The sequence below is a fragment of the Podarcis melisellensis genome (assembly GCF_964234715.1).
Source record: "Podarcis melisellensis genome assembly, chromosome: 9".
In the NCBI taxonomy this organism is placed as follows: domain Eukaryota; kingdom Metazoa; phylum Chordata; class Lepidosauria; order Squamata; family Lacertidae; genus Podarcis; species Podarcis melisellensis.
In genome coordinates, this window is record NC_138541.1 from 18,641,293 (window position 1) to 18,667,627 (window position 26,335).

The window sequence follows — 26,335 nt, forward strand, 5'->3', positions numbered from 1 at the left end:
GTCTGTAGAACATTTTGAGCAACTGTTTAATGTTAAATTAATGAATTGAGGGCAGGAAAAGCAAATTAGTTTTAGGTTTTGCATAGTCTACTTAAAAGTCACACCAGTTGATTGTTTGGCGTATATTTAATTTTTAACCTTTGAAAATATAAATCTGTATACAAATCATGGACTGTTGCATTCTTAAAAGAAGCACACTCCTCCTCCTCACAGGAGAAAATGATTTGCTTATCATTTGGGCCTGCTAGAATATACATGCACATCATATAATGAAACCTTATTTTGCATTTAAACTTAAGCATTGAACAATGTCTGGTGGAACGAGCTTTATCATGATACGAGACAATTTCAATTAGCTCTTCAAAGGTTTGGCAGTGGCTTTTTCAGGTGCTACAAAGCTTCTAACCATGCCATATGTCTTTGCGCCACAAACAGCTGCACTGCACACTTTTTGTGATCATCAATATAATTAGCAATGAAGTGCTTTCTGCCTGCTGCAAGCCAGTCCTCCTATCAGCATCAAACAATTTCATAATTCCATAGGTAGTCATTTTCCAGCCACGCTCCTCCTTATATCATATTAAGAATCAGGGAAGCAGCTTATCCTCATCACCAGGTACAACATAATAGAGGCGACCCTCACAGTATGAAATGATAACAGGGTTTTACTTTGTTATCTGTTCACACAAGCAACAGTTTGGCACCCATCCTGGAAAACAGGACAACCGCTGAGCATGCTCTGTCTTAACTCTAATAAACATGAATTTGCCATTTTCCCCACCAGGTGGGAAAATACACACACACACACACACACACACACACACACACACACACATATCCTATCCTTCCTCAGCAGAACTCAAGGCAGCTGACAACAACAAATTAAAACACTAACAAATATAACACAGCAGACTAAAAAAAATTGAGGGAGTTAAAACTGTTACTAAAATTAATTTCATCATCACAGCTTCCAACGAGCTAAAAGGAATTGATCAAAGGATCTTACTGGAAGGAACAGTGAGAAAGTACAGCTGGTAAAGGCAACTGGACCTGGGTTAAGAACCGATGAAGCAGGAGAGACATGCAAGAAAGGTGTCCATACGTCACATTCAATAAGTGTATAATCTGAGCATCTGTGCACACAATAGTTGAACTGTATACTCAAAGATTTTCACATGTAATATCAACAAGTGTACAGACTGGATAGTTGAGCTGTACTCTTTTAATCCATCACATATAATGTTCAATGAGCGTGCAGGCTGTTTCTCTGCCCACAGTGAGCTGTCTGCTTGTACAGTTATTCACTTGTAACATACAATGAGTATACAGTCTATTTACATGGTATTTGAGCTATACAAATCAACAAGCATACACTCTTTCACACAAACAGTGTGCATGTGTACAGACAGCTTGTACTGGTTTACAGGACCATGGGTGAACACACCTAAAGGAACCTGGAATGGAGGAACCTGACATAAGCATGGCCCAAATAAATCCAAAGATTTGGGACCTGCCCTCATCCACCCAGGGAGCAGATTCAGGCAATTGCCTAAGAGGGAGATGAAGCAGAAATCCCAGTAAAGATATACCAAAAGCAAGGGCCAAGCAAAAGAAGGCATGGCAAAATCTGATGGTGGTTTAGAGAAAACAGAGAGGAACAAGGGAAGGCAGCAGCTAGTTGAACAGACCAGGAAATTCATAACAGAAAGTGGTGAAAGGGCAGGAGGCTTTCAGGAGGAGGGGGCCTAGTGGGGCAAGTGAAAGGAGTAGCCCAGTGCTATCTCACACGGGTTTTCAGGCAGTGGAAGGTAAAAGAGGTTGTTGCTTGAAGCACCAAGATTCTCGCCCTTTATTCCTCTCTTTCTTATCTGTTTCGTTTTATTTCATGTGGGGAAACCCCTTCTGGCGCTGTAGCTTCTTCGCCACTCAAGTCACCCAGCTGAGCGTTGGAACAACCTCGCCTCCATTGCTCCTCAGTCTATGCTTTTGCCCTCTTACTCTGCTGCTTGTCTGCCTTGAGTTAGCAAGAGCACAGACTGCGACCCGTTGCTGAGAGCGCTGGTCTGGAAGTCTTCAGAAGGTGGGGCAAAGGAAGCAGTGTGCAGAACAGGAAAGTGGTAAGTGACCCATTCCTCAGCTGCAGCCAAGGTTTCCTTTTCTGAACTTATCCTCTGTAACTACTGAAACATACACAGCAGCTCTGCAGAACCTCCTTGCCTTCTCTGCCCTACTGATACCTTCCAGATGATCCTCCACAATAGGTGTGTCACACAGCTTTGCAAGTGACAGCGCCACTTCCTGCCCTATCAGTATTCACAGGCATCTCTCCCTCTAGCGTTCCACCCGCCTTATAAAAGCTTTCCCCTTTCTGAACAGAATACAAAACACAGCCGGGCGACAAGAGCACCTGCATAGAAATGCATACACACAGGAGTTCCAATTAAGGGATAACGGCAGAGAAAGAAAAGAGAAAAAAACAAGAGCCACTCTCATCAAACAAAGCAAACAGCAGTTATATTAACAATCAATTAGACACAGCAGCCACCTGATGCTGCATATTTGGATAAGTCCCAGGCTGCTCTGAGCTTTCTGCCCAGACAACGCCAGCTGAGCAGAATTTGAGTCACGCTCATCCCAGCTTCACAAGCAAATATGATTGCTCGACACCACAGTAACTGCCCCCTATCCCTCCCCTCACCCACATCTAACTGGATTTAAGCAAGTACAATGGCAGTTTTGAAGCCCAATTGGATCACCAAGTTTTACAGCTGATGTTCTGCAATTAAACTCTTAGGGAGAAGCAGCCCCTTTATAATTAGTGAGGCAATTATCCCCTTGTTGAAGGTGCAGCAAATCACACATTCCAATGCAAAACTTCATTTAGCTGCTTATGGCATATTAACTAATCTTAGATCTCACTGATGTTTGATCTATAACCTTATTGCTAGGAGTTAATTTGATGAGTCTGCCTCACTCAGAGACCGTTCCTCACTCCCAATGAGATTCGGGCATCTTTGAAAAGAGTAGAAGCAAAGAGAAAATGAATTAATTGCTAATAACTTGGCTGTGTTACTTTGGAAGGATCAGTATGTGTCCTAGAAAGAAAAAAGAGAGAACACAGGCTTGTCTTTCCCAGAGGACAACTGGTGGTAGGGCCTTGTTTAAAGAGTATCTAAGACCGCACTCTTCACTGGGGCAATACTGTTAAAGACATCCACTCTGGAAACCCAACACAAATGGATCCACACTGCCACAGACTATATGTCATTTTCAATTAAGACTCCAATGCCCAAGGTTGTGTTAAGGTTTTCCTTTGAAGGAACTAAGAGAATCACAAATTCTTAGTGGTGCCATCTGGTTCAGACCAGAAACATACTGTGAGGAAGTTAGCCATCATTTTTCTGCACCTCCTGCCCCAGTTTACATATTATGACAACAATCTAGACCTTTAAATTTGATGTGTCTTGGTGTCATAAAAAGAAATGTGTATTTTTTCCCCAATATAGTAGAGCCAGTGTGGCACAGCAGAAAGAGTGTTGGACAAGGACCAGAGAGACCAGGACTCAAATCCCTGCCCAGCTATGAAACTCACTGGCTGACTGAGCCAGTCACTTTTTCTCAGTCCAACCTACCCCACAGGGCTGTTATGAGGATAAAATGGGGAGGGCAAGAACTCTGTATGCCACCTTGAGCTTTTAGGAGGGGAAGTAGGAAAGGATATCTCTTCAATCTCCATTCCCCCATGATACTTTTTGGATGTAACAGATGCTCAGTTGTGGACTGATATTGTTATATACCTTTTATTTCTGGCTCTGGCTCAACTTTTGGCCTCGACTGTACATAATTTGGAATACTTAAACAATGTTGCTGCTGCTGCTTGCTGGTCTCTCAGTTAGTCAATTGTTATTTTTCTTGAAAATAACAAAATCCACATTCAGAAAGAGTTGGGTAGGTAGAACAATCATCTGACTTCAGATCCTGGGTTAACAAGGAAAACCTGCTAACATAACCCTTAACCATGGTGCTATACACAGATTCATTAACTATGGTTAAGCAACCAGTGATGTTGGTAGAAAAAAGCCAGAGCTACTGGAAATGTCATATTGCTTTTGCCATTCTTCCTACAACATTAACCTTTTCCTTCATCAGCTGCTGGATTGCTGCTGCACTAATACTTGTGAAAGAGATGCCGAGTTGATTTTTCCATTGGCTGAACAAATCGTCTGTTGCCTTTCTTGGCTCCAAGCTACCCAGAAGAATGAATCTGGCTTTGACTCTAGGCCTTCTGGGCAATGTGTAGAATTCCTAACACACACCCATTCATTTGGATTTGGCTGTCTCTTACAAGGCCTGCAACTCCAATCCACTCAAACAAATGCTATGTTTCAGTGAAGCCTCAACTCAAGCTGAGCTGTTGCTGCTTTTAGAAACTGTAGCTGGCTGCTAGCCAGCTCCTCCTATGTGTTGGGTCTTGGGAATGGCAGCTTCTAGAGCTCCCGCTGGCTCCAGAATACAGTTCACACAAAAGTAAAGCAACTGCATCTCTACATTGCCTTATAATGGGAAACCAACACAGAACAGCCATCTGGACAAGGGCTGGAAGGAAAAATGGAAACAGTGGTGTAGCTTCCTGTACAAAAGGTCACTTTGAAGTTCAGGAGTGGCTAGCAGCTAGATGCAACAGGCACAGTCCTGAAGACCAATCGGCTCTTTAGGCTCATCTAAGGAGAGCAGAGAGGAAGCAAGCAATTATTGAAACTGAGCTCTTTGGTATGTGAAGAGTGCAGTGTGTGGCCTGTGGATTTGGCTACACAGTAGGCTTTACTTGTGACAATCATACACACAGAGATATTGTAGACTTAGAAAACAATAAAGCTGTTTATTATAGGAAGTGCATAACTTCAATAGAAAAGGTTTCTAGTTCCAACCTAACTAATCTAGAGAAGACAAAGCAGACATGCTTGGTCTTTTCTTCTCTGAGGATAGATCCAAGAAGACCTCTCATTTTGAGGTTTGATATAGAAGTGTGAGGAGGAGGAAGCTGTGCACAGGATGTGACCTAAGATGCATCAGTCCAAACTTTAAAGAGATAGCGAAGTCAGCAAGGAAGTCAAAGGAGCAGGGATAGTCTGGGAATCTGAAGGCAGAGCAAACCCACACTTTCACTGCTGTACAGCTCAGTCTTCTGAATAATAAGATATGCCCTGCCAATTGTTATTATCCAGAATTTCATGATGGACTAGGGATTCTTAACTAACTCTTTACAAAACAAAAAAAAATCCTTCCAGTAGCACCTTAAAGACCAACTAAGTTAGTTCTTGGTATGAGCTTTCGTGTGCATGCACACTTCTTCAGATACACAGAAGTTTACAACTTCCTCTATGAAATGAGCTGATCTACATTTCTCAGACCAAAGTGCAACTCAGAACATAGCTGTCTACTGAATTTTGCACTTTACCAAATGTGATGCAGCTTAAGACAAAAAACACACTTTTTAATGGAAAAAGTGCACATTTAAATATGCTAGGCTATTGGGTTTACTTTTCTTCTAAGTGGAACAGGAAGTAATGGTTAGAGTCTTGAACTGGGACCTGGTAGACCAGGGAGCAAATCCCTACTGAGCCATGAAGCTTGGGAAAATCACAGTCTGTCAGTGTACCCCATCTCACAGGATTGCTGCAAGGTTAAAATGGTGGGGACCATGTACGCTATCTTGATCTCCTTGGTGGTAAGGTAACCATAAAATGTAGCCATTTAATGTAACCATAAAATAACAGAATTATAGAATTATAAGGGACCCCAAGAATCATCCACTCCACCCCCTGCAATGCAGGAATCACAACTAAACCACCACTAGCAGATGGCCATCCAAGCTCTGCTTAAAAACCTACACTGAAGAAGGGTCCACCACCTTCCATAAAATAAGACCAACTAGTAACACGTGACTGTGTTGAATACATTATCTGGCTTGACTTCCGAAGTCAGGGGCATAGCTAGTTGTCTGACTTCCAACAGCTACTTCTTACTCTGTTAACTATGCTACTATACTAAAAGTCTTTCAAGCAAATGAGGATAGCCTTAAACAAAGCGTGCATTCATCTCCAAAATTAAAATAATCATGTAATCCTTCAACCAACCCAGTTATCTTTCATCACTTTATCTCGCCAGTTACAGCTAGTGGCAGCAGTAAAACGCCACATTAAGGTATTCATGCTCATTTGTGTTTGGTCCTTTGTTCCTTTAATAGCGTTGGAAGGAGTCTATACAGAAGCTCTATTAGGCTAATCTCCAATCTGGGTGTTTGATCTCCCGCTCCTGGCTTCAAAAACAAGCAAGAAAAGAAAAAAGAAAAAGAAAAGTCGGAAGGCAAGGTAAGGTGGAGGGAGGTAGGTGGGCAGAAGCCATTAACAGTATTATTCAGAATAGCTACTGCACAGATGACTCTGGGACCCACCAAGTGTTAATTGGTGTCTGCCCCGACAGCAGTACAAATAGGTTTAACAGACAATTAGCTTGCAGACATCAATCTCTTCTGCTTGACAAAGTGAATTAATATGTTGCATGGTCTGGAAAAAGGCAGCTATTAACAGGCCAGCTCTGGGGATGATCATTCTAGAGTTCAGTCTGTGATGCATTTTTACGAGACATGATGGGAAGGCTCAGGGCTTTCGTAGAAATAATGTTTTCCAACCTGGAAGCTTTCTTCAACTCATCCCAGATTCTGCAGCTAGGACAGACTTTGTTTACTAAATGGTGACAGAAATGCAGTCTGTACATGCTCAGAGGTGCTGTCCTCCTGTTTACCACTTCATGTGTTCCTGGATGAACCCTGCCTCAAACTAATTATTATTCCCTTCCCCTTCATGCATTGCAGGGGGTGTGGAGTGTTAGTGGACAGGTAGAACCTCTGGTGGGACACGTCATGTCGTGCCCCTTTTGGGGTTGTTTGTCCACCTTTGTAGAATGCTCTTTCCAGGGAGGTTCACCTGGTGCTTTCAATACATATTTTTAGGCACCAGGCAAAAATATTCTTCTTCAACCAGGCCTATGGCTGAGTAATATTCTACAGCCTTCCAAATGTTTCTGTGGGAAGGGGAGTATTGTTTTGTTGTTTTTGTATTAATCGTTTACAGTGGTACCTTGGGTTAAGAACTTAATTCATTCTGGAGGTCTGTTCTTAACCTGAAACTGTTTTTAACCTGAGGTACTACTTTAGCTAATGGGGCCTCCTGCTGCTGCTCCACGATTTCTGTTCCCATCCTGAAGGGAAGTTCTTAACCTGAGGTACTATTTCTGGGTTAGTGGAGTCTGTAACCTGAAGCGTCTGTAACCCGAGGTACCACTGTACTTGTGTTTTTATCTTGTATTTTATTCCGTGAGCCATGCTGTGAACCTTTGTGATAAAGGGCAGTATATAAATTTAATAAATTAATAAATAAACTAGGTTAGTCATCTGCTTCTTATGAGGAATTTTTCTCTCTCTATCCTCAGGAGTGGAATAGCTATGAAGATTTGACAGACTATGTCAATGAATAAATTACCTTTTAAAAATTGTGTTTGGGAAGGGGCAAATCAAAGAAGAGTCTCATTGCTTGAAAAATTGTGACCTTACATATTATAGAGGGCCAGTGTGGTGTAGTGGTTAAGAGTGGTAGACTCGTAATCTGGTGAACCGGGTTCGCGTCTCCACTCCTCCACATGCAGCTGGTGGGTGACCTTGGGCTAGTCACACTTCTCTGAAGTCTCTCATCCTCACTCACCTCACAGAGTGTTTGCTGTGGGGGAGGAAGGGAAAGGAGATTGGTAGTCACTTTGAGACTCCTTAAGGGGAGTGAAAGGTGGGATATCAAATCCAAACTCCTCCTCCTCCTCTTTCTCCTCCTCCTCCTCCTCCTCTTCTTCTTCTTTACGGGAATGTGATTAGGTCTAGAGCAGGCATGGGGAATTTCTGGCCTTCTACATGTTAGACTTCAACTCCTTGCCATCATTGTCAATGGTCAGGGATTATGGGAGTTGTAGTCCAGCAACAACTGGAGGGCCACAGGTTCTTCTCATCATCTCCGTCGAGAGAAAACAAACAGTAAGAAATACTGCTAACCATTTTGTATGTTGTTACTGTAAATCAAAATGCTTTCTACACAGTCAGCTGGTGTGCTTAGAAGCTTATAGCATTTGTAAAAAATGTTTGGTACTTTCTATATCTGGAGTGTCATCTTTCTTTTCCAATCTTTTAAATAATTAAAAAAACAAAACAATTTATGGCACTATTTTTTCCCTCTTTTTCTGGAAAAAGATGATAATATTTCTTGGCAGGCTATGCACAACAAAAGTGAAAGCTTCCTGTCTACTCATCATGCTGTTTTCCCCTCTATCTTTGGCACATAATCAGACTTCCTGCTCCTAGCTATTAAGATATTGGGAGGTACAGATCTGTGTTAGGAATGTAATACTGCACGCAGACAATCTACCAGTCATGAGTAATCTCAGCTCCTTGCAAAGGTAATGAAGTCCCTAAGTACCACCATGCATCTGCAATATGACATGCCCTGATGCAGATTCTGTTGTCTGCAACAGCTGGTTGGTGGGATGTTTGGAGGCAAAGGAATATCAGCTGATTAGTACACCATGGCCACTGCAAAGCTGGCTTATTAGAAGTCAGCTCATCTTTCCACTGAATTATTATTCCTCCTCCTTCTCATGCCCCAGGAAATAAGAAAGCAAAGAAAGAAAATATGGGAGTAAAACAGAATTAATCATATATTATTTTATTCAGTTGCTTGCCCACAGTTTTGCTGGAACTGTGATGTGTAGTTTCAGAGTAAGGCTCAGGTAGCCTGTAGAGCCTCACAAGAAATCAACCATCAAAGCACACGCCAAGCAGCTTCATACTAAACAATCCTTACTTGTCTTTTAGCAAGTTGGCATGACTTTTAATTTGGCAGATGGGAAAAATAAGGGCCACATTCTGAAATAGGTGAATTAAACATAATAAACTCTCCCAGAGAGATGGCAGCTGCTTGGTGATCCAGCGGAACACAACAACAATAGAAGTGGCCTGTGCAGCTTGTATTATGAGCTGAAATAGGAACTCGTTATGTACTAAGAAGAGGAGGAGAATGCTTATTTTAAACTATCAGCAACCAGAAGGAACAGTACATTTCCATAATCAGCACAACTACCAGACTTAGGGGGTTATTCTTCACAGATGGTGTCCCCATGCTGAACGCTGACTCTTTTTTCCTCTTCTCGGTAGGGTCACTTCCACAAGGAAGATAAAAGAATACCCACCCATGAGTTTTTAATTGCTATTAAGTAAAACAGACATGGAACATTAAAAGATGGATTATGGTCTTCCTTTCTTCTAGCTTCCTATCAGATCACAGCATGTGAATTCTTATAGTCATGCAGCTTGAATGACTTGCCATATGCACGAGTGTAGTAGTAAAACAAAATACAGCATTTATATAAAAAAAGTTTTTAATAATGTATGTGAAAGCCCGTTGTCACAATAGTAGCATGTTGAAAAGGATAGGGATGGCTGGGTGGGAGATAACAGTGATGCATTCATAAATTCTTCCCAGTGTTTGTCTTAGAGATAACAGATAGAATTTTGCTGTGTTCTTGTTTCTTGAAAAGGGAGCAGAAGAATGAAACTAAACTGCCTGTAGCTCTGCCTAGTGGGGCATTCTAATTGACTCTGAAGTCATTAATCAGTTCCCAATCAATCTATTCTACCAGCAGCAGGCAGTTAGATCTCCATTACCTCCCATTTATCATGCCATCGCCTAATTCACTGCACCATTAGCCACAGATTAGGCCTCAGTTAGGATAACTGTGTCAGTTCCCCCTCCCTTTACTTCCCTCCCGTAAGAAAAGCTGTTGCCACTCACCTCAGCAACTGGGATTCCTTCAGGTGGCCGACACTGGAGAAGGACTTCCTGTTCCAAAGATACTTCCTTCCCAAGTGGCTCTTGCTCAAAAGTCTTCCGAAGATCTAGGGTGAAAAAAGAAGACCAAAAGTATTTCACTGTAGTGTTTATTCTAGCTTTGGAAAGTGCATTGTAATGATGGCTGCGGTGTGGACATGGAAAGAGGTCTCCTATTTTGTCACCACTGTACCCTCTTGTGATATTTGGTTATTGAGAGCTGGACTACACAATGCCAATGATGGAAGACATGTTTTGCCCTCACTGCTGTAATGAATGGCAGTTACCATGTATGTGGGAGAAAGTAGATGGTAAGACCATGAGAGACTGAGGAACTATCTCAGGTTGACGGTTAAATCTGCTTTCCGACATCACCTGTTGTTTTAAAATTAAGTCATTGTTTAGAACTGAATATTTTCATTGTCTGATCATAGGTGCAGTTTTTTTTGGCCACAGCAGAGTGTGGCAGACTCTCAGTTTTTATATAGATGCAGATAACATGAAGTGTGTGGTAATCTTGCCCATGACAGACACTATTTATTATTTTCCAGGGCAACTGAAGATTTGAATGCTTGTTCTCTAATTTGTTTTGGGAATCAAATTGGAAATGATTTCTTAGCCGATTATGAAGTCACTGATAGTACTTCCTCGATCATCTGCTGACATGGCCCAATGCCATCTTGCTTTGTTGGCATTAATCCATAATGCACTGATTGCAGGTTGATGGGCACACATCACAGTTAGCAAACAGATGACCTAAGGACTCCTAGCCATTAGATTACTTCTTTCAACTGAGCCCACTGGCAACCCACAGGAATGCTGAAGCAGTGCAAAATCTGTTTAGGTTCTCTATAACAGAAATGTTTTCTAGGGGAAATAAAATTACATATTATAGAAACATCTAAATCACAAAGTATCAAGTTCAAGAGTGCATTGTATTAGTGTGTGAGGGAAAAGATTCCAGAAAGTCCTTTGGACGTTCAGCACCTGCTCCTTACCCTATCTTCAAGTACCCTAATACAATTATCACCTTGCAACAGATAGCAGTAATATTCCTAGTTGTTGAGTTTGGTACTTTACTTGCTACTTGGTCCATTTACCTAAGGTTGACCATCATTTATATGTATATGTTAGATTGATTTCCATATTTGACAATAAACAATCTGATCTATTCTAGTCTGCTAAATTATGGGACTTTTAAAACACAAGTGGGAAGTAGAATCACTGAGCTCTGTAGTCACTTTTCTGCTGGGTTCAAAGGGACATGGCTTGTATTAAAAAACAGTGTAGGGGTGATCTGTTGTCTTGGGGATGGGCCAACCATTAGGCAGAGTGAGGCAGCTGCCTGAGATGGCAGGTGCTGGGGACAGCCCCCTCATCTATTCTCGCCCTCCAAAGCCATTGTCCCAGAGGCACTGGTGCTTTGTTATTGCTGGCCTGGACTCAGCAAGACTCATAAACACATATTGTCCCAACACGTCACAAGACAGCACTGTTGGAAAAGGTGGTTCACTGAGTGAGCAGACCCACAGGCAGGCAACCCATGTCAAGCACTCCAGCAGGTACTAGGCATGTTCACATTTTTTATCTGCTCATGTGAAACATGCTGCCACCACTGTTATTCTGCAACATTTGTTTGAGGAGGGCAGCACTTTGTGCGCCACATGACATGCTTTCTGCTCTCTAAGATGGTGTGCTGCCCAGAGATTCAGCAGAGGACATGGCCCCATAGCCAGAGTTTTATTATTTATCCATTTGAAAGATTTATTACCTGTCCTTCACCATAAGGTACCAATAAAATAATTCAAACCAAACCAAAGAAGAACAGAGGTGGTCCCACAAAAACTACACACAACACCATGACAGTAGATAAGCCAGCTGTATGCCCCATCTAGTCCAGCATCCTGTTCTCACAGTGGCCAACCGGATGCCTTTGGGAAGTCCACAAGCAGGACCTGCTTGTGCAACAGCCCTCTGCCCACCAGGGATTCTCAGCAAGTTTTAGAGGCATAGTTCATCCAAATCATAACTGACAAAGACCAGGTAAGTTTGCTCTGGGTATAAGCTTTTGTGTGCATGCACACTTCTTACCCAGAACAAACTTAGTTGGTCTCTAAGGTGCTACTGGACAATTTTAAAAAATTTTAAAATTTATTTTGACTGTGTCAGATCAACATGGCTACCTACCTGAATCTGACAAAGACCAGGGTGCATTTTCAGCAAATGACAGAAACCATAATGAGGGTGCCTGACACACCTTTATGGGAGAGAGTTCCACATTTTTGGAACTGTTACAGGGAATGCCTTTGCCCATCCCCTGTGTTTCTGCAAAAAGGGCACCCATTTTAGTATCTCAAAGGGCCTAGGTTCATATCCAGGTGGTGCCTTCATGTTTCCAAATTAATCACTTAATACTCAGGATAGCTCAGTCAGTAGAGCATGGGACTCTTGCATGCCATGTTGGACAAAAGTTTCCTGCATAACAGAGTGTTGGACTAGATGATCCTTCCAACTCTTCAATTATATGATTCGATGAAGTAGGTGCCCGCTTGACAACCAATCTCCCCACACCTACTCTCTGTTGGGTAAGCACCAGCAACCCGCTGTGTTGGGAAGCCAGGAGAGCAACCAAGTCCCATCTGCGCCACCTCACAGGCCACTATTGCTGCCAGCCCTGTACTACCTCCATATAATCTGCATTTTTATAGATGCAACTATTATTATACCTGACCGTCATATTAAACATGAGGTGGCAAGAAGGAAAAACGGAGTATTGGCTGCAGCAGCACACAGCTACAGCAACAGATCATGGACAGATAATAAACTGCAACCATTCCAGGTTACTGCAGTGAGAGAAGCGGTGGTGTGCTAGAAACAGATAATAATCCAAGCGTGTTCCCTGGAGTTTGTTTTACTTTTCCCCATGTACCCAACGAAGCATTAATTTAGGCCTGATGTTAATGCACCAACCTTTTAAATCATGATCCTCTCTGCTCATAACACGTTTTGTTTATGAAAGCACAATTCTGCAGGCAGCTTCATTAACTCGTAATACTGATAATTTGTTTTTGCTGCTTCCCAGCAAGCTAAATCCTGTTCATTATAATGGGAAAAGGCAGCACAGATGAATCCCCTTTCCTACCAGCCCTTCAGGAGAATTTAATGATTCCAAACTCTCCACTCCCATTTCCTCTTTATGTCCATCATAGTGACCTGAAATGCACTAACACTTGAAAAGGCACCATTATGCTTCACTGGGTCAATGATCTACAAACTAAAAGTACTCTTAACTACAGACCCTGACATAATAGACTCTAATGCCCTTAAAACAGCCATTAGAGACTATCAAAGTAAAGAATGCTCCCCCCTTTTCAAGAAGGATATAATTGTGTGTTTACAAGGCAGCAGAGCTCTTACATTCTGTTGGATACTTCCTTTTGTGTACTTAGAGCTATGTTTCCACTACTATATTTCTAATCCAGACGGATGCAGGTTAGCGATGCCGTCTGTTTTCCACACAGCAACTACAAGGATGCAAAGAAAAGAAAAGAAAAAAGAAAATGCCAACCAGTTCCTTTGGGGTATAAAAAAGATGTGGGAAAGCACAGGTAAATCATACATTGCTAGACCTGCCATATGTCCAGGTTTTCTGGGAATTGTGCCAAAAAACGGTGGATTTCTTCTAAATCGGCGAAATGTCCGGGGGAACCCAGACGTATGGCAAGTAGGGTGATTTTTTTTTAAAGCAGCTTTAGAAATTCCCTCCAAAGCCCAAAAACCTTCTTTGGGAGATGTTCCAAAAAAACTCAACAACTTTGTCCAGATTTTCACTTTTAGGAACATGGCAACCTTAAACATAACTAGTTTATGTGCAACTACGAATGTCTCATGGGGTTCTCATTTCTTGAGTTCAAGTCTTCCCTAAAGGCTGCAACACTGTCATGTTTTTCCAAGTGCTCAAAACACACCATTATTCTCTCACTTAGCCCCTTTGTGTACTTACAAGGCTTTTGGGTGTGTGTGTCCCGGAAGAAATGAGTGACAAGCACTATCCCTTCAGATCTTATTTATTTATTTTATACATTCATCAGAAGCCTGTTGACTCTCCTTCTGTACAGCTTCCTGTGTGGCTTGCTACATTCAGATTACAGTTGAACGAGAAAAAGCAAAGTCCCTTCTCAGCGCTGGATGCACAGCAAGCATCTGTAAGCTAAAAGCGGCTGTGCTTCTAAGAGTGCAGAGCTGCAGGTGGCAATTTCACAGTGAGTTTCTGTGAATGCCATTCTCTGTGACTGAAATCCCTCAAACAGCAGCAAGATTTTGCTCTCTTTTCAAAGCTAGTCAAATAAAGAAAGTTACAAAAATTAAAGTTTCATTTAAAATACTAAAAAAAGAGAGAGTCAAGTCAGGAACTTAATATCCAGCTCAATCATATCTCACCAACCTATATTCTTCTTGGAGATGTAAATTATTCTCATGGAAAAAACATACCTGATATGACAAACATTCAGAATTTACAGAAATACTGCATTTGAATCAACAGATGTCAAAATGTAGAAGAAGGCCCTAGAGTTAATGATTTTGACGCTCTAGAGAAATATTTAAAGTTAAGAGTTGCCTAACCCAGGACAGTTTAACCCAGACTGGCTGGGATTCCCCCTGTTTTGGGGAGGGCTTCATTTTAGCCCAATTAATGGAGATCAATCACATTGTAAAATACCAGGGACCAACTCTGAGGGTTTAGAAAGGAAAGCATGTAGTGCAATGTTACTCAACCTGGTGTCCTTTGGATGTCATTGGACTACAACTCCCATGAGCCCCAGTTGCAGTCTGACAACATCTGGAGGACAGCAAATTATTATATGTTACTGAGTACTGGCCTCTCCTCCTCCTCTTAAGGTTCCTTGTGTCCTTGTAATTTTCTGAAATCTTAAACACTGTGTGGATTCAATATTTAACTTTCTGAAAATATTCCACCTCTATGTGATTTTTTCTCACACTTTACTTCCCAACATCATTTCCTCTTTAAATTCATAGTCCACAAGGAATTCCCCTTTGTGCAAAATTGCCACTTAATCTCCTCCTGTATTATTTTATTTTATTTTTTTGGCTGGACTTCACTGTGATGGAAGGGGGTTGTGGGTAAAACTTAAAGGATATCTTTTATCATTTTGCACGAAATGTGATAAGAGGCAGGTGAGATGCCTTCAAGGCAGTGCTAATGCAAGGGTGACTAATGAATAGGCATGAAAAACGGACACTTGTCAGCTAGGAATTAAATGTAAACCAGGAACATACTGAAGAATGGTGCATTACTGTCAGAGAAAGATGGATTTTTGCCCTTGGTAGACCTTAAAGACTCCTTATTCCTCTCATATGCCCTTTTCAGTAATTCTACCTAGGACTTTCCCTCTAAAACAAACATAGCAGGAGTCTACAGAAAACAAGAAGGGCTTTTATATGCATTTTTCTTTGACTGAAACTTTGATTTAAAGCAAACTGATGGCGTTTAAGCTCCATTTTCTACACTTGATTTCAAGAAAATAACTTTAAAGACCCAAGAAGCTTATAGTATGAATTTATTCACATTCTTTTAAGCACATGCATAATGGAAGTCAAGATTCCAGTAGGGTTTTTGGGGGGGGGCATGGCGGGGGGACGGGACAACAACTTTATTTATAATGGATTATCTATAATCCTATCTTCTGGGCAGATTTTTTGTGTGTGACATACAAGCAGCCACCACTACTAGCTGCTATACTTATCAGAAATCCAAAATTGTACATAGTCCTACTGAAGTCAAAGTCCGTATTGTTCGGAAGGGGCAGTGATGGGAAAGAATATTACTGTACTGAATTTGCACAAGCAGTGAGAATCATCCACCACCACCCCTTGCTATTATTCAAGTGTCAATTTGGTTATTTAAGTTAACCATGTTAACTTAAAATGCATGGTTAACTTAAAATGCAGTTCAATACATGGCTGTTTTGAACAAGTAATCATCTCCAGTTATGTCTATGGCTGGGTATATCCCTTCTTCTTTTAAAGCCCTGAACAGCATACACAGGTGATCCCTGCCAAATGATGGATAGCACATAAGCTTTTTCAGCTGCCTGCCCAGTTGTTGGACCACAAATTCTCAGATAACCTTTCTCTCTCTCAATTCCTTCCTTCCTTCCTTCCTTCCTTCCTTCCTTCCTTCCTTCCTTCCTTCCTTCCTTCCTTCCTTCCTTCCTCTTTTCATAAATGGTCATGTATTTATAAATATCACAGTCACATACGGACTCATTGTTAAAACTGTGTTTATGGAAGACAATGTTACTTGGCTACGAGTGATCGCCAATTAAAAAGAAGAATATTATTAGAGATCCATTGGCGAAGTCTGGAAAGTCAGTTGTTGGCTGTTCTCCTTTGCTTATTTTAAACAGAAGACACCACTTTTCACTTGTTCCATGAACATCTCACTATGAATGCAGCCCCCCCCCCACTTCCATTCTTATTGTTTGAGTAAATTAGTCTGTTGTTTACCAGTGTTCATTAAAGAGTAATCAGAGCAAGTTTGAATTCATCTCAGCTGAGAAAGGCTACTTAAAATGGAATCTAGCAGGAGACAATCAACAATCAAATACTAACTTGGTATCCCAGTCTGAAATCTTTGAGGTAGGGATTATTGTTGTGTCTGTAGCTTATGGGATCAGGAATCTTTTCCAGTTTGAATTCATCTCAGCTGAGAAAGGCTACTTAAAATGGAATCTAGCAGGAGACAATCAACCATCATATACTAACTTGGTATCCCAGTCTGAAATCTTTGAGGTAGGGATTATTGTTGTGTCTGTAGCTTATGGGATCAGGAATCTTTTCCAGTTTTCTAACAACCCCTTAATAACATTTTCTTTAGAAGAATTTTCTGCTCTCATTACGTCAGTTGATTGAACTGATAACTTTGCTCTGCTTTCTTTAGCTGTAGGCATATTGACTGAGATAATACCATACACAGATGTTTGATAGTTATTAAACACAAATGTCTACTTGCATTATTGATCAAAAGAGTTCGCATACACCAAATTTAGAATGAAGAAAAAAATCCTAAAGAATCCAACACTGTGATAACTAAGGTTGCATCCAGACTAGTTGGGTTTATTTGGGGGGGGGGCATATTCCGTAACATGTTAATTGTTCTGTCATGCTTCCCCACTCAGAACCCAATTTATCCTCTATCCTTACATCAACAGGTATTGTGAAAGAGATAGTCGAGATACTTCAAGATTGGATTTCTGCTCTATGTGGGGCATATCTTGAGCTTGATCTGAAAGATGCAGTTAGTGCAGAAAGCTGCAGCACGATTGCATGCAGGAGTGAAACCCCATCAACATATAACACCTCTGCTTGGAGCCCTGTACTGGCTGCCAATTTGCTACTGGATCAAGTTCACAATTAGTACTATTACAATTAGTATATAGAGCCCTTAACAGCTTGGGATCAGTTTACTTGTGATATGACTTTACCTCATATATGCCCACTTAGCAGATTTGATCTGCAGAACTGGGTCTGTTACAGGTGTCACATAATACTCCTTTTACATTTGTAAGAAATGAAATGTTTAGTGTGGCAGCAGCAACACCAGGCAGGGACCGTCGACTGTAGTCATTTAGGCACTATGGAAATTTAGTAAGTCTATTGTTCTTTACCCTTCATTATTAGTTTATCTCATTGACTTTGCCTTATTATTTTAATATGCTGCTATATAATCTTCTGCTGCCCATCAATCTTTGTCCTCACAACATGGTCTGCATTATAAAGACAGGGATATGAAAATCAACTTCAGAAAAGATAACATATAAGCACTGGACTGCAGAATAGTGTCAGCAGAATGTTGAGTGTCAATATTGAACATGTAATTACTAATTCTTTGGGGGGGAAAGTTATTTTTTTCCTGAAAGGAAGACTAATCAATCAGAAAAGCCTTCCCACTTTATACTGTCACACCTTTCTTATCCATGAATGCAAGCTACTCCTTAAACTTCCTTTTACTAAGACAAACTTCTGGGAAAGGGGGAGGTTAGAATAAATCTGCTGGAAAAAATATGTCTTTAAATTGAGTCTAGTAACAACAAATATTTTAAGTACCATGTTTTTCCGTGTATAAGACTCTCCTGTGTATAAGACACCCCCAGATTTTTAACCTTATTTTAAAGTAAAAAAAACCCTAGTCTTATACACGGAAAAGTAAGGTAATATTGATATCTTCGTTCAAAAGGCATTTTTTTAGCTACTCTTGATTTGATTTCAATATACACTATAAAGATATATTTATTTAATTTTCTAGATCATCCAAAAGAACGGACAGAATTTTAAAACCTTGTAGCTCATTTTCACAACCATACATTTGATAGAGGTTTGCAGTGTGCTTTTTTTACAAGCTTTCGGGGGGTGGGGAGAAGGTCGGGATTTGAGTAAAGGAAAGGCAGGTTGGAAGGAATGCACAATGAACTGCAAAGCAGAAGATATGCAACTCAGTACGAAAAGTGTCATGGACTAGGATGATGGAAGAAGGTGGGGCCTTGAACTGCATAAGTTAAGGATCATTAGTCCGACAGCTCAAAGGATCATTACCCCACCCTGAACTTCTTTGGAAGAAATGGTGCAATGTATTTTGACTTGACCTATTAGTAAGCTCTATGCTTTGTTCAATGTTTATATATGTTAAAATGAACTGTTATTTGTTTACTAATTATAAGTGTTGTGTTGCAATGATTTTGCATGTATTATTATACTTACGTATTGTTTTGCATGTATTATTATACTTACGTATTGTTATTGTATTACAGTACTGTATTTAAATTTATTTATTTTTTCTGAAAACTGCTTTGAGCACAGATTTACTAGCAGAAAATGCAATATGCAAATAAACTGACAATGACAATGGACTTTGCAGTCCTAATGATGTCCCAGAAGTAGACTGGATTGCTCTTTTGACATGAATTAATTTAGAATTACTGAATTTTGTTAGTCATTTTGTGAAAGCGTTTCTGACACACCCCTTCCTTGTTTTCCTTTTTAAAGCAACGGTCACTGTAGAATATCTGTTTCAAGTCTCAGTATTTGAAGATGTTGCTAGCACCCTTTCAACACAACCTGACCAGGTGCTGCTTAGAATAGTAAGGGAGTAAACTAGGTCATCATTAGCTGATATTCAGCTTCCTGAAATAAGCTTCCTCTTTCACTATCACGCAGTTAGCCGATGTGGAAATTAAATTGCTAGGTTTCTGAGGACAAACAGATCCAGCGAGAGATGTGCGGGAGACTTTAATTTGAATTGCCCCCCCTCCCCAAATAATCTTACAGTTAGTATATATTTTACACATTACTATTATCCATGAATTAGTGAACTCAACCCAACCCAACCCAACACAGCACAAAATGTTTACCATGGAAGACAGCAAGCTGCCAAGAAGAGAGTCCTTTTAATTTAAAAAAGAAAAATAATGTCACAGTTGGAGGCAAGTAAATATCTATATATTCCCCTCCCCCTAAAAATAGACTATTGAAGTTAGCTTATGATGAACATTAGCATAAAGTCTGATTCCCTGTATGGGTTACTCACTGGCTCATTCCCTAACTGTATACTCATCACATGTCCAGAAAACAATTTTGGGAGGAATGTACTGACGCCATGTGTGGGGCGACCCACAAATGATGATTCTGTTTATAGCAGCTGGCACCACCCTGAATTTCATGCTATGAAATGACTACCTAAACATCACTATTTTTTACTAAAAAGCACTAATTCTGTCATGGTAGTACAGTTTGGCTTGTCCGGAAATCGCCAGAAGCAGCCATTAAAGGAAAGTAGAGGCAAACTGAGCATTTTATGTTTATCTTTCCTCCTGCCAAACATAACACTCTTCATAATAGTACTTATTAAAAATGAAAAAATCCCTAGGCAAGTGAGATGTAGAATAAAAGTATTATTTTTTTTCTCCCACTACTTTCTGCATTCACACTATACTGACTGCAGTCCATTTACATTAGTAGCTTTCCTCTGGAACAAATAGATTGCAGATTACCGTATTTTTCCATGTATAAGACTAGGTTTTTTAAAAGCAAAAAATTAGGTTTAAAATTGGGGTTTGTTTTATATACGGGTAGTGCTGAGGGGTGTTTTCTTAATTTGGAGTCTCCAAAAGTAGGGGGTGTCTTATACATGGGGGCATCTAATACACAGAAAAATACGGTACATGGTCTGGTCTGGTCAAAACAAGGCATTAGACATATGAGGATAATATTCCTGACCTGACTCATAGGAGAAAACTGCGTGTACACAACCCAATTATGTTTGTAAAGCTTCTCTCCCCACTCACAGTTTCTTCAATTATTATTCATATATTTATTTCTGTGGCATATGGTATTCAGGCCACAACCTAGGGGTGGGAGGGAAATGCATAGTTGGTCTTTGGCTTCATCTGTAACATACACTCATGTGTATAAATACATTGTTGGAATTCATTTCTATGCTGCCTTCAGCCAAAAAGACTCAAAAAGTCCCCTTATATTCTGTAATCTGCCCAGAGTGGCTGGGGAAACCCAGCCAGATGGGCAGGGGATAATAATAATAATAATAATAATAATAATAATACCACCAAAGGACCATACACAATACAAAATTCAAGTAAGAAAGATATGCAATTTTCAAAAATTTGAGACAACAAAATCCCAACATTTAGAAAAGGCCAACAGCCAAATACATCTATGTTTCTGCCAAAAGGTAAAGGGCAGCCCCCACAAAAACGTCAGAGAGCAGGAGTAAACCCTTAGGGAGATGTTCCCTCTGACGAAGGGTCTCAGGCAGAGTGGTATGTATTCTTGCCTGTGCATATTTTTGAACTTTAGCAGCTTTTACCCCGACCAGCTTAGCTTTGTGTTTGAATGAAGCACCCTCTAACAGGCATTATAAAATGCAGTAGTCCTTCATGCTCTCTGCAGAAGATTTTTTTCCTCCAATCAAAGCAGTGGAAGTTTTTTTGTTTTTGTTTATTAAAGATAAAGAGTTCAACTTTTTAAGGAAACCATCTGCTGCTTTGATTTAACAGCAACAAAACCACCCAGAGCTCTTTAGTGCTCTCTGGGCAGCATTTAGAGAGCCCACCTTCTTGCAAAGCCCATGGACCTATAGAACAGGAGTACAGGGATCTAGGGCAGGATATGGCTAATGAGCCACTTCAATGGAAGCCCTGCTCAAGGACGTCTACTTGTGCAATGGGACTTTCTCCCTCTCCTTCCTGAACACCCTTTGAAACTGGCTTGGTGGGAAGCTGGGAGAACCCCTAGAACAGTGCACAGAAGGAGCAGAGAGGGAACCATTCCATATTACAAGCTGAAATGCTTGCACACATGAAATATTTGTAATAGCACAAGACTGAATTCCACCCAAGTGCACAGAAAAGTAGAAAGTGGAGGCATACAGACTAACAACGAAACAAGGCTTTGCAGGACCACTAGTCTGACTATGGGCACTTTTCTTGACATTGCATTTGACTTGGGGAGGGGTAAAGACAATTTGTCTTGTTATTCAACTAGATATTTCTAGCACAGAGAGAGAGGCCAAGAGAGAGACTGCTACATGTGCATTCTGAGTTTAGTAGATCAATGTGAATAGAATCAGACTGTAAATCCCTGAACCATGGATACAGTGGTTCGGCACTTCATGCTCCGGGCACTAGGGGAGGCAAGCAGGTGGGGGCGGGGCTGGAGCACATCCCGGGGGCATGGCGCACCACCCACAGGGGCGTGCCGCACATCCTGGGGCCGTGGCTTGCAGCTGCAATGGCAGCCTGGGAATTGCGCTGCCAGGGGTGGTACGCTCCCCCCCACTCCTCTTCCTCTGCCAGTGCAAGGATATGTTTGAAATAGTGAGGATGTTGGCCCATTATGCTGTTTAGCAAATGCATTTTGCTTGTTTTATTCCTCAGTCCAGAGCACATTTAATTTTTGGATGCCACTGCTAACAAGTAGCCACCAAATTCAGCTCATTAGCAAATCTACTAATTATCAACCTGGGTTCAAATAAAACATTTTTTAAAAAATGCTTATGGGCTCTTAAGCATCTGTGGCATAGCAGTTTTAAAGCAAAGGCTGAAACAGCACAAAGAGCGACTGCTTACAACTGGTGTTGGCTGAAATTTAATCAATCTAAGCTAGAGTACTAGTTTCGTAGACATAGATGAAACTGGAAGACAACAAAGTATAAAAAGTGCTGCTAAACCAGATGTGACTTGAGAGATTTTGGTTTATTAGAGAAGCAAGAGGATTAGAGCTAGAATTGATTGAAACTTTTTATTTTCCCCCAGAAGCACTTGCCACCCATTGACTTTTAGTCACCATAATGTCCCCCAAATTCATATAAGTACCCATGCACTAGTATAAATGCACAAGGCATAGCTGAGCATGTCAAGCTACACCTATATGTTTTACTGCTGATCTACCATCCAGACAATTTATCAGTCCAGAGCTCTTTAGCTTCAGCATGCTCCTTCAGACAGTTATTTTGGTCACTCCTGGATTCTTAGAAACTTAGGGTGTCCTGTGAGCATCAGTTGCAGAAACTGTGGCTTAGACACATCACTCCTTGCCTTTTGTCATCATCAAATGGTGCTTGAGAATGATCCCACTTCATATGGGTCTGATCATTGTGCTTAGAGCTTACATGGCCAGCATGGAAGCCAAATTATCAATCCACAGAAGGACAGTTCATTTGCCATTACAGGGGAAGTACTGAAGCTCAAAAGAGCATATGGTTTTTAGGCAAAATATGCCAGGGTCAACCTGCCAGCATCTCCAGGTAGGGTGGAAAAGATTCTTGTCTGAAGTGCTGGAAAGCCACTGCAAGTCATTGTTAACAAACACTGAGCTAGATGGACCAATGGTCTGAAACAGTATAATGGGATCAGAACTGGTGATGATCTTGGAGTTGCAGTGGATAACTTGATGACGTTAACCCAGCATGCAGCTGCTGTAAAAGAAACCCTATGACATTCACTACCATGGCATATGGGACGCGGGTGGCGCTGTGGGTAAAACCTCAGTGCCTAGGACTTGCCGATCGCATGGTCGGCGGTTCAAATCCCTGCGGCGGGGTGCGCTCCCGTCGCTCGGTCCCAGCGCCTGCCAACCTAGCAGTTCGAAAGCACCCCCAGGTGCAAGTAGATAAATAGGGACCGCTTACCAGCGGGAAGGTAAACGGCGTTCTGTGTGCTGCGCTGGCTCGCCAGATGCAGCTTGTCACGCTGGCCACGTGACCCAGACGTGTCTGCAGACAGCGCTGGCTCCCGGGCTCTAGAGTGAGATGAGCGCACAACCCTAGAGTCTGTCAAGACTGGCCCGTACGGGCAGGGGTACCTTTACCTTTACCATGGCATATAGTGATGGCTGTCAACTTGGAAGGCTTTAAAAAGGGATTAGACAACTTCATAAATAATAAACCTGTCAATGGGTCCTAGCTATGATAGATATCTAACTTTTAAACGGTTGGAGGTGGTGTGGCTCTGTGTACCAGGAGTGGAGCAGCAGAAGTGGGAGGTTATGCTGTTGTGGTCAGGACCTCTATCTATGTGTCCCCATTGTAAGTTAAGTTGGGTGTGACTTGTTAGCACAGTTCTGTATATTGAAATGTGAAAAGAACTCTCATTAAATTTTCAGTAAACGTACCTCTGCCACTTCTCATTTCAGGCCAAGGGTTTGATAACACAACAACAAAAAATCTGTCAACAGAAGCTGAAGGATTTGGCACTGGCTAATTATCCAACATAACTGAGAACAGTAATTCACTTGCACAAAGAAGCCTGAAAGCATAAATTTTAATATCAGAAACTGAAACTCACTTCTAAATTAGGAGAGCGCAATACACCCAATGTCACCTTGGTACTATCACATTTTGCATTTCATAGTTTGTTTTTGTTTTTCTTCCTCTCTTAAAAGAGTAGCTTGAAAGATCCGTCACTTCAATCTGAATGACAATTTTATATGCAAGATTATTTGTAAAACAAATAAATGTGTATTGAATTATAAACACTGGACAACATAACTCTATCATGAAAAGTTCAGGGTATTGTCCCAATTAGCTTGCAGTTGTCAGCTGACCAGGAACCATGATGGTGTTGTGTGCTGCTGTTGTAAAAGCCAACCAGCGCATGACTGAAACAATAAATCGAACGTATGAGAAGCATTCAGAGAATTTCAGCTTAGCAAGGAAGAACTGACATCAGTATATCTCACTGCAAATGACGTGTGATTACATACACATGGCTTTAACAATTTTGCCTTGTTACAGTAGATCACAATAATGCCAATTAAATGTAACATGGTAGCAATCTGTCACACTTTCCCTGACAAGGCACTGAAATCCACTTCATAATTTAATGTAGTTTTATTTTTATCATCTTAGAATAAACTTATGAAACATTTCTAAATTGATCTTGGGCTCATTGCTAGCACTTGGAAGGGATAGGTTTAGCGTTCATCTGTCACGAAAGTCCCCAAAGGCTGCAATATTTGTTTGCTACTAGAAGTATAATCTCAGCAGAATGCCAGATATATATGTCTTGTTAAATACTTATGTTAGGGTTTCCTGGAATACACGAGGGCTCAGTTGTCATTTAATTGTTTGCCCTTCTAAACCTTACTATAGCCTGTGAAAAGGCTTTCAGTGAATGAATGGATACTTAACAGAAACATTTTGCAGATCCCCTGCTCTACAAAATCTTGTAGGAACAAAAGAAGAACCTTGCTGGATCAGAACATGAAATGTCTAGTCAAGCATTCTGTTTCTTAACAGCTGCTGTCCAGATGGTTCTCAGCAGCCCACAAGCACGACATGGTGACAAAAGCTCTCCCTTGCTGTTTCTCCTCCGGCAACTGGAATTCATATATATTCTGAATCTGGAGATTCTTTCTAGTTCTCCCGGCTAATAGCCATTGATACACTATTCTCCATGGATGTTTTTGATCCCTTTTAAAGCCATCAAAGCCAGTGGCCACTGTCATATCTTGCTGCAGCAAGTTCCATAAACTAACTATGCATTGCATGAAGAAATCATCTGACTGGCAGCTGTTCTTCAGGGTCTCAGACAAAACCCCAAAGATTCCTGCCAAGCCCTGTGACCCTGTCAACTAGAGTACCCTGGGATCTTAAATGTGGAAAATGTAGTACACTGCAGAGCTTTGCACTCCATAGACTATATAATACCACCTGCAGATCCTATCCCTCGATATAACTCTAGAGCCACTAACATAATTTTTCTAGGCAAGCATCCTGGGTGAAATATGTAGGGGTAAAGCTGGAGAGCATCACCCCATTTCTCATTTAATAGTAGAACTCCCTTTGCCAATGTGTCTAGAGCAGGGATGGCCAACTCCCAAGAGACTGTTTTTTTAGGAGAGCAAAACTTGTTGACCTTCCTGGTGGGGCAGTGATCTACCAGTGATCTACCACAGATGTCTAGTGATCTACCAGTAGATCATGATCTGCCTGGTCTAGAGGATTCATTTGGGTTGCCCTTTTCTATTTTTCCATTTTTGATTCTTTTCTCTTTTTTGTAACTGCAGATGGAAAGTTAAAATAGTGAAGGAGTTGTATCATTTGTCAGTTCACACTTGCATGCACATCACTTGATTTTTTTTTACACATTTGATTGCTGTACACTTGATGGCTGGCATCTGAATGTGTAAACACATAGAAAAGTGTGGTGTGTAAGGTTACACAAAAGTGAATCCTATGGAAATAAGTATGTGATGATGAATATTTACATATGGGAGTCATCACTTGATGAGGCAGCCATCATGAGATAAAACATGTGTCTGGAAAGTTCAGTTGATTAGAGCATGGTGATGAGAAAACAAAGCTTGCAGGTTTGATCCCCGTATGGGGCAGCTGCATATTTCCACATTGCAGCTAGTCAACCTTTTTATACCTACCGCCCACTAATGCATCTTTCTTGATGGTAAAATTTCCTTACCGCCCACCAGTGCTTGGTGGGAGGAGGATTCAGCTTATGCTGTAGAACCCCCTACCACCCACCTAGAATCCTAAAATGGCCACTGGTGGGTGGTAGCGACCAGGTTGACAATCCCTGGGCTATATGATCCTCAAGGTCCCTTCCTACTCTACAATTCTATGAGCCTATTAATCTATGAACATCTGAAGCAGTCCTTTGTGCTCCTCTCAGTTGGGGCACCACTAGAAATTATTCAGAAAGACTGGACAACCACTTATTCATCTTTAATTTTCTACCAATGTTAATCAAAAGCAAGAAGCATAATTGGAAATAAGACTAAATATGATTCAGGAAAAGCAGGGATGATTGTCAGTATGAAATAAGTGAGCACAGGAACGAGGCCTATTTTCAGTTTTAAAA

The 26,335-nt window shown here is 41.1% G+C and overlaps 1 protein-coding gene across 3 annotated transcripts in view; it reads right to left on the reverse strand.

The window, feature by feature from the left end:
• UNC5C (unc-5 netrin receptor C) overlaps positions 1-26,335 on the reverse strand; it is a 303,622-nt gene that overhangs the window by 62,624 nt on the left and 214,663 nt on the right. For all 3 annotated transcript variants that reach the window (XM_081924880.1, XM_081924881.1, XM_081924879.1), the window contains exon 4: positions 9,891-9,994. In XM_081924880.1, coding sequence (XP_081781006.1) covers positions 9,891-9,994 — 104 coding nt within the window. The remainder of the gene's footprint in view (positions 1-9,890; positions 9,995-26,335) is intronic.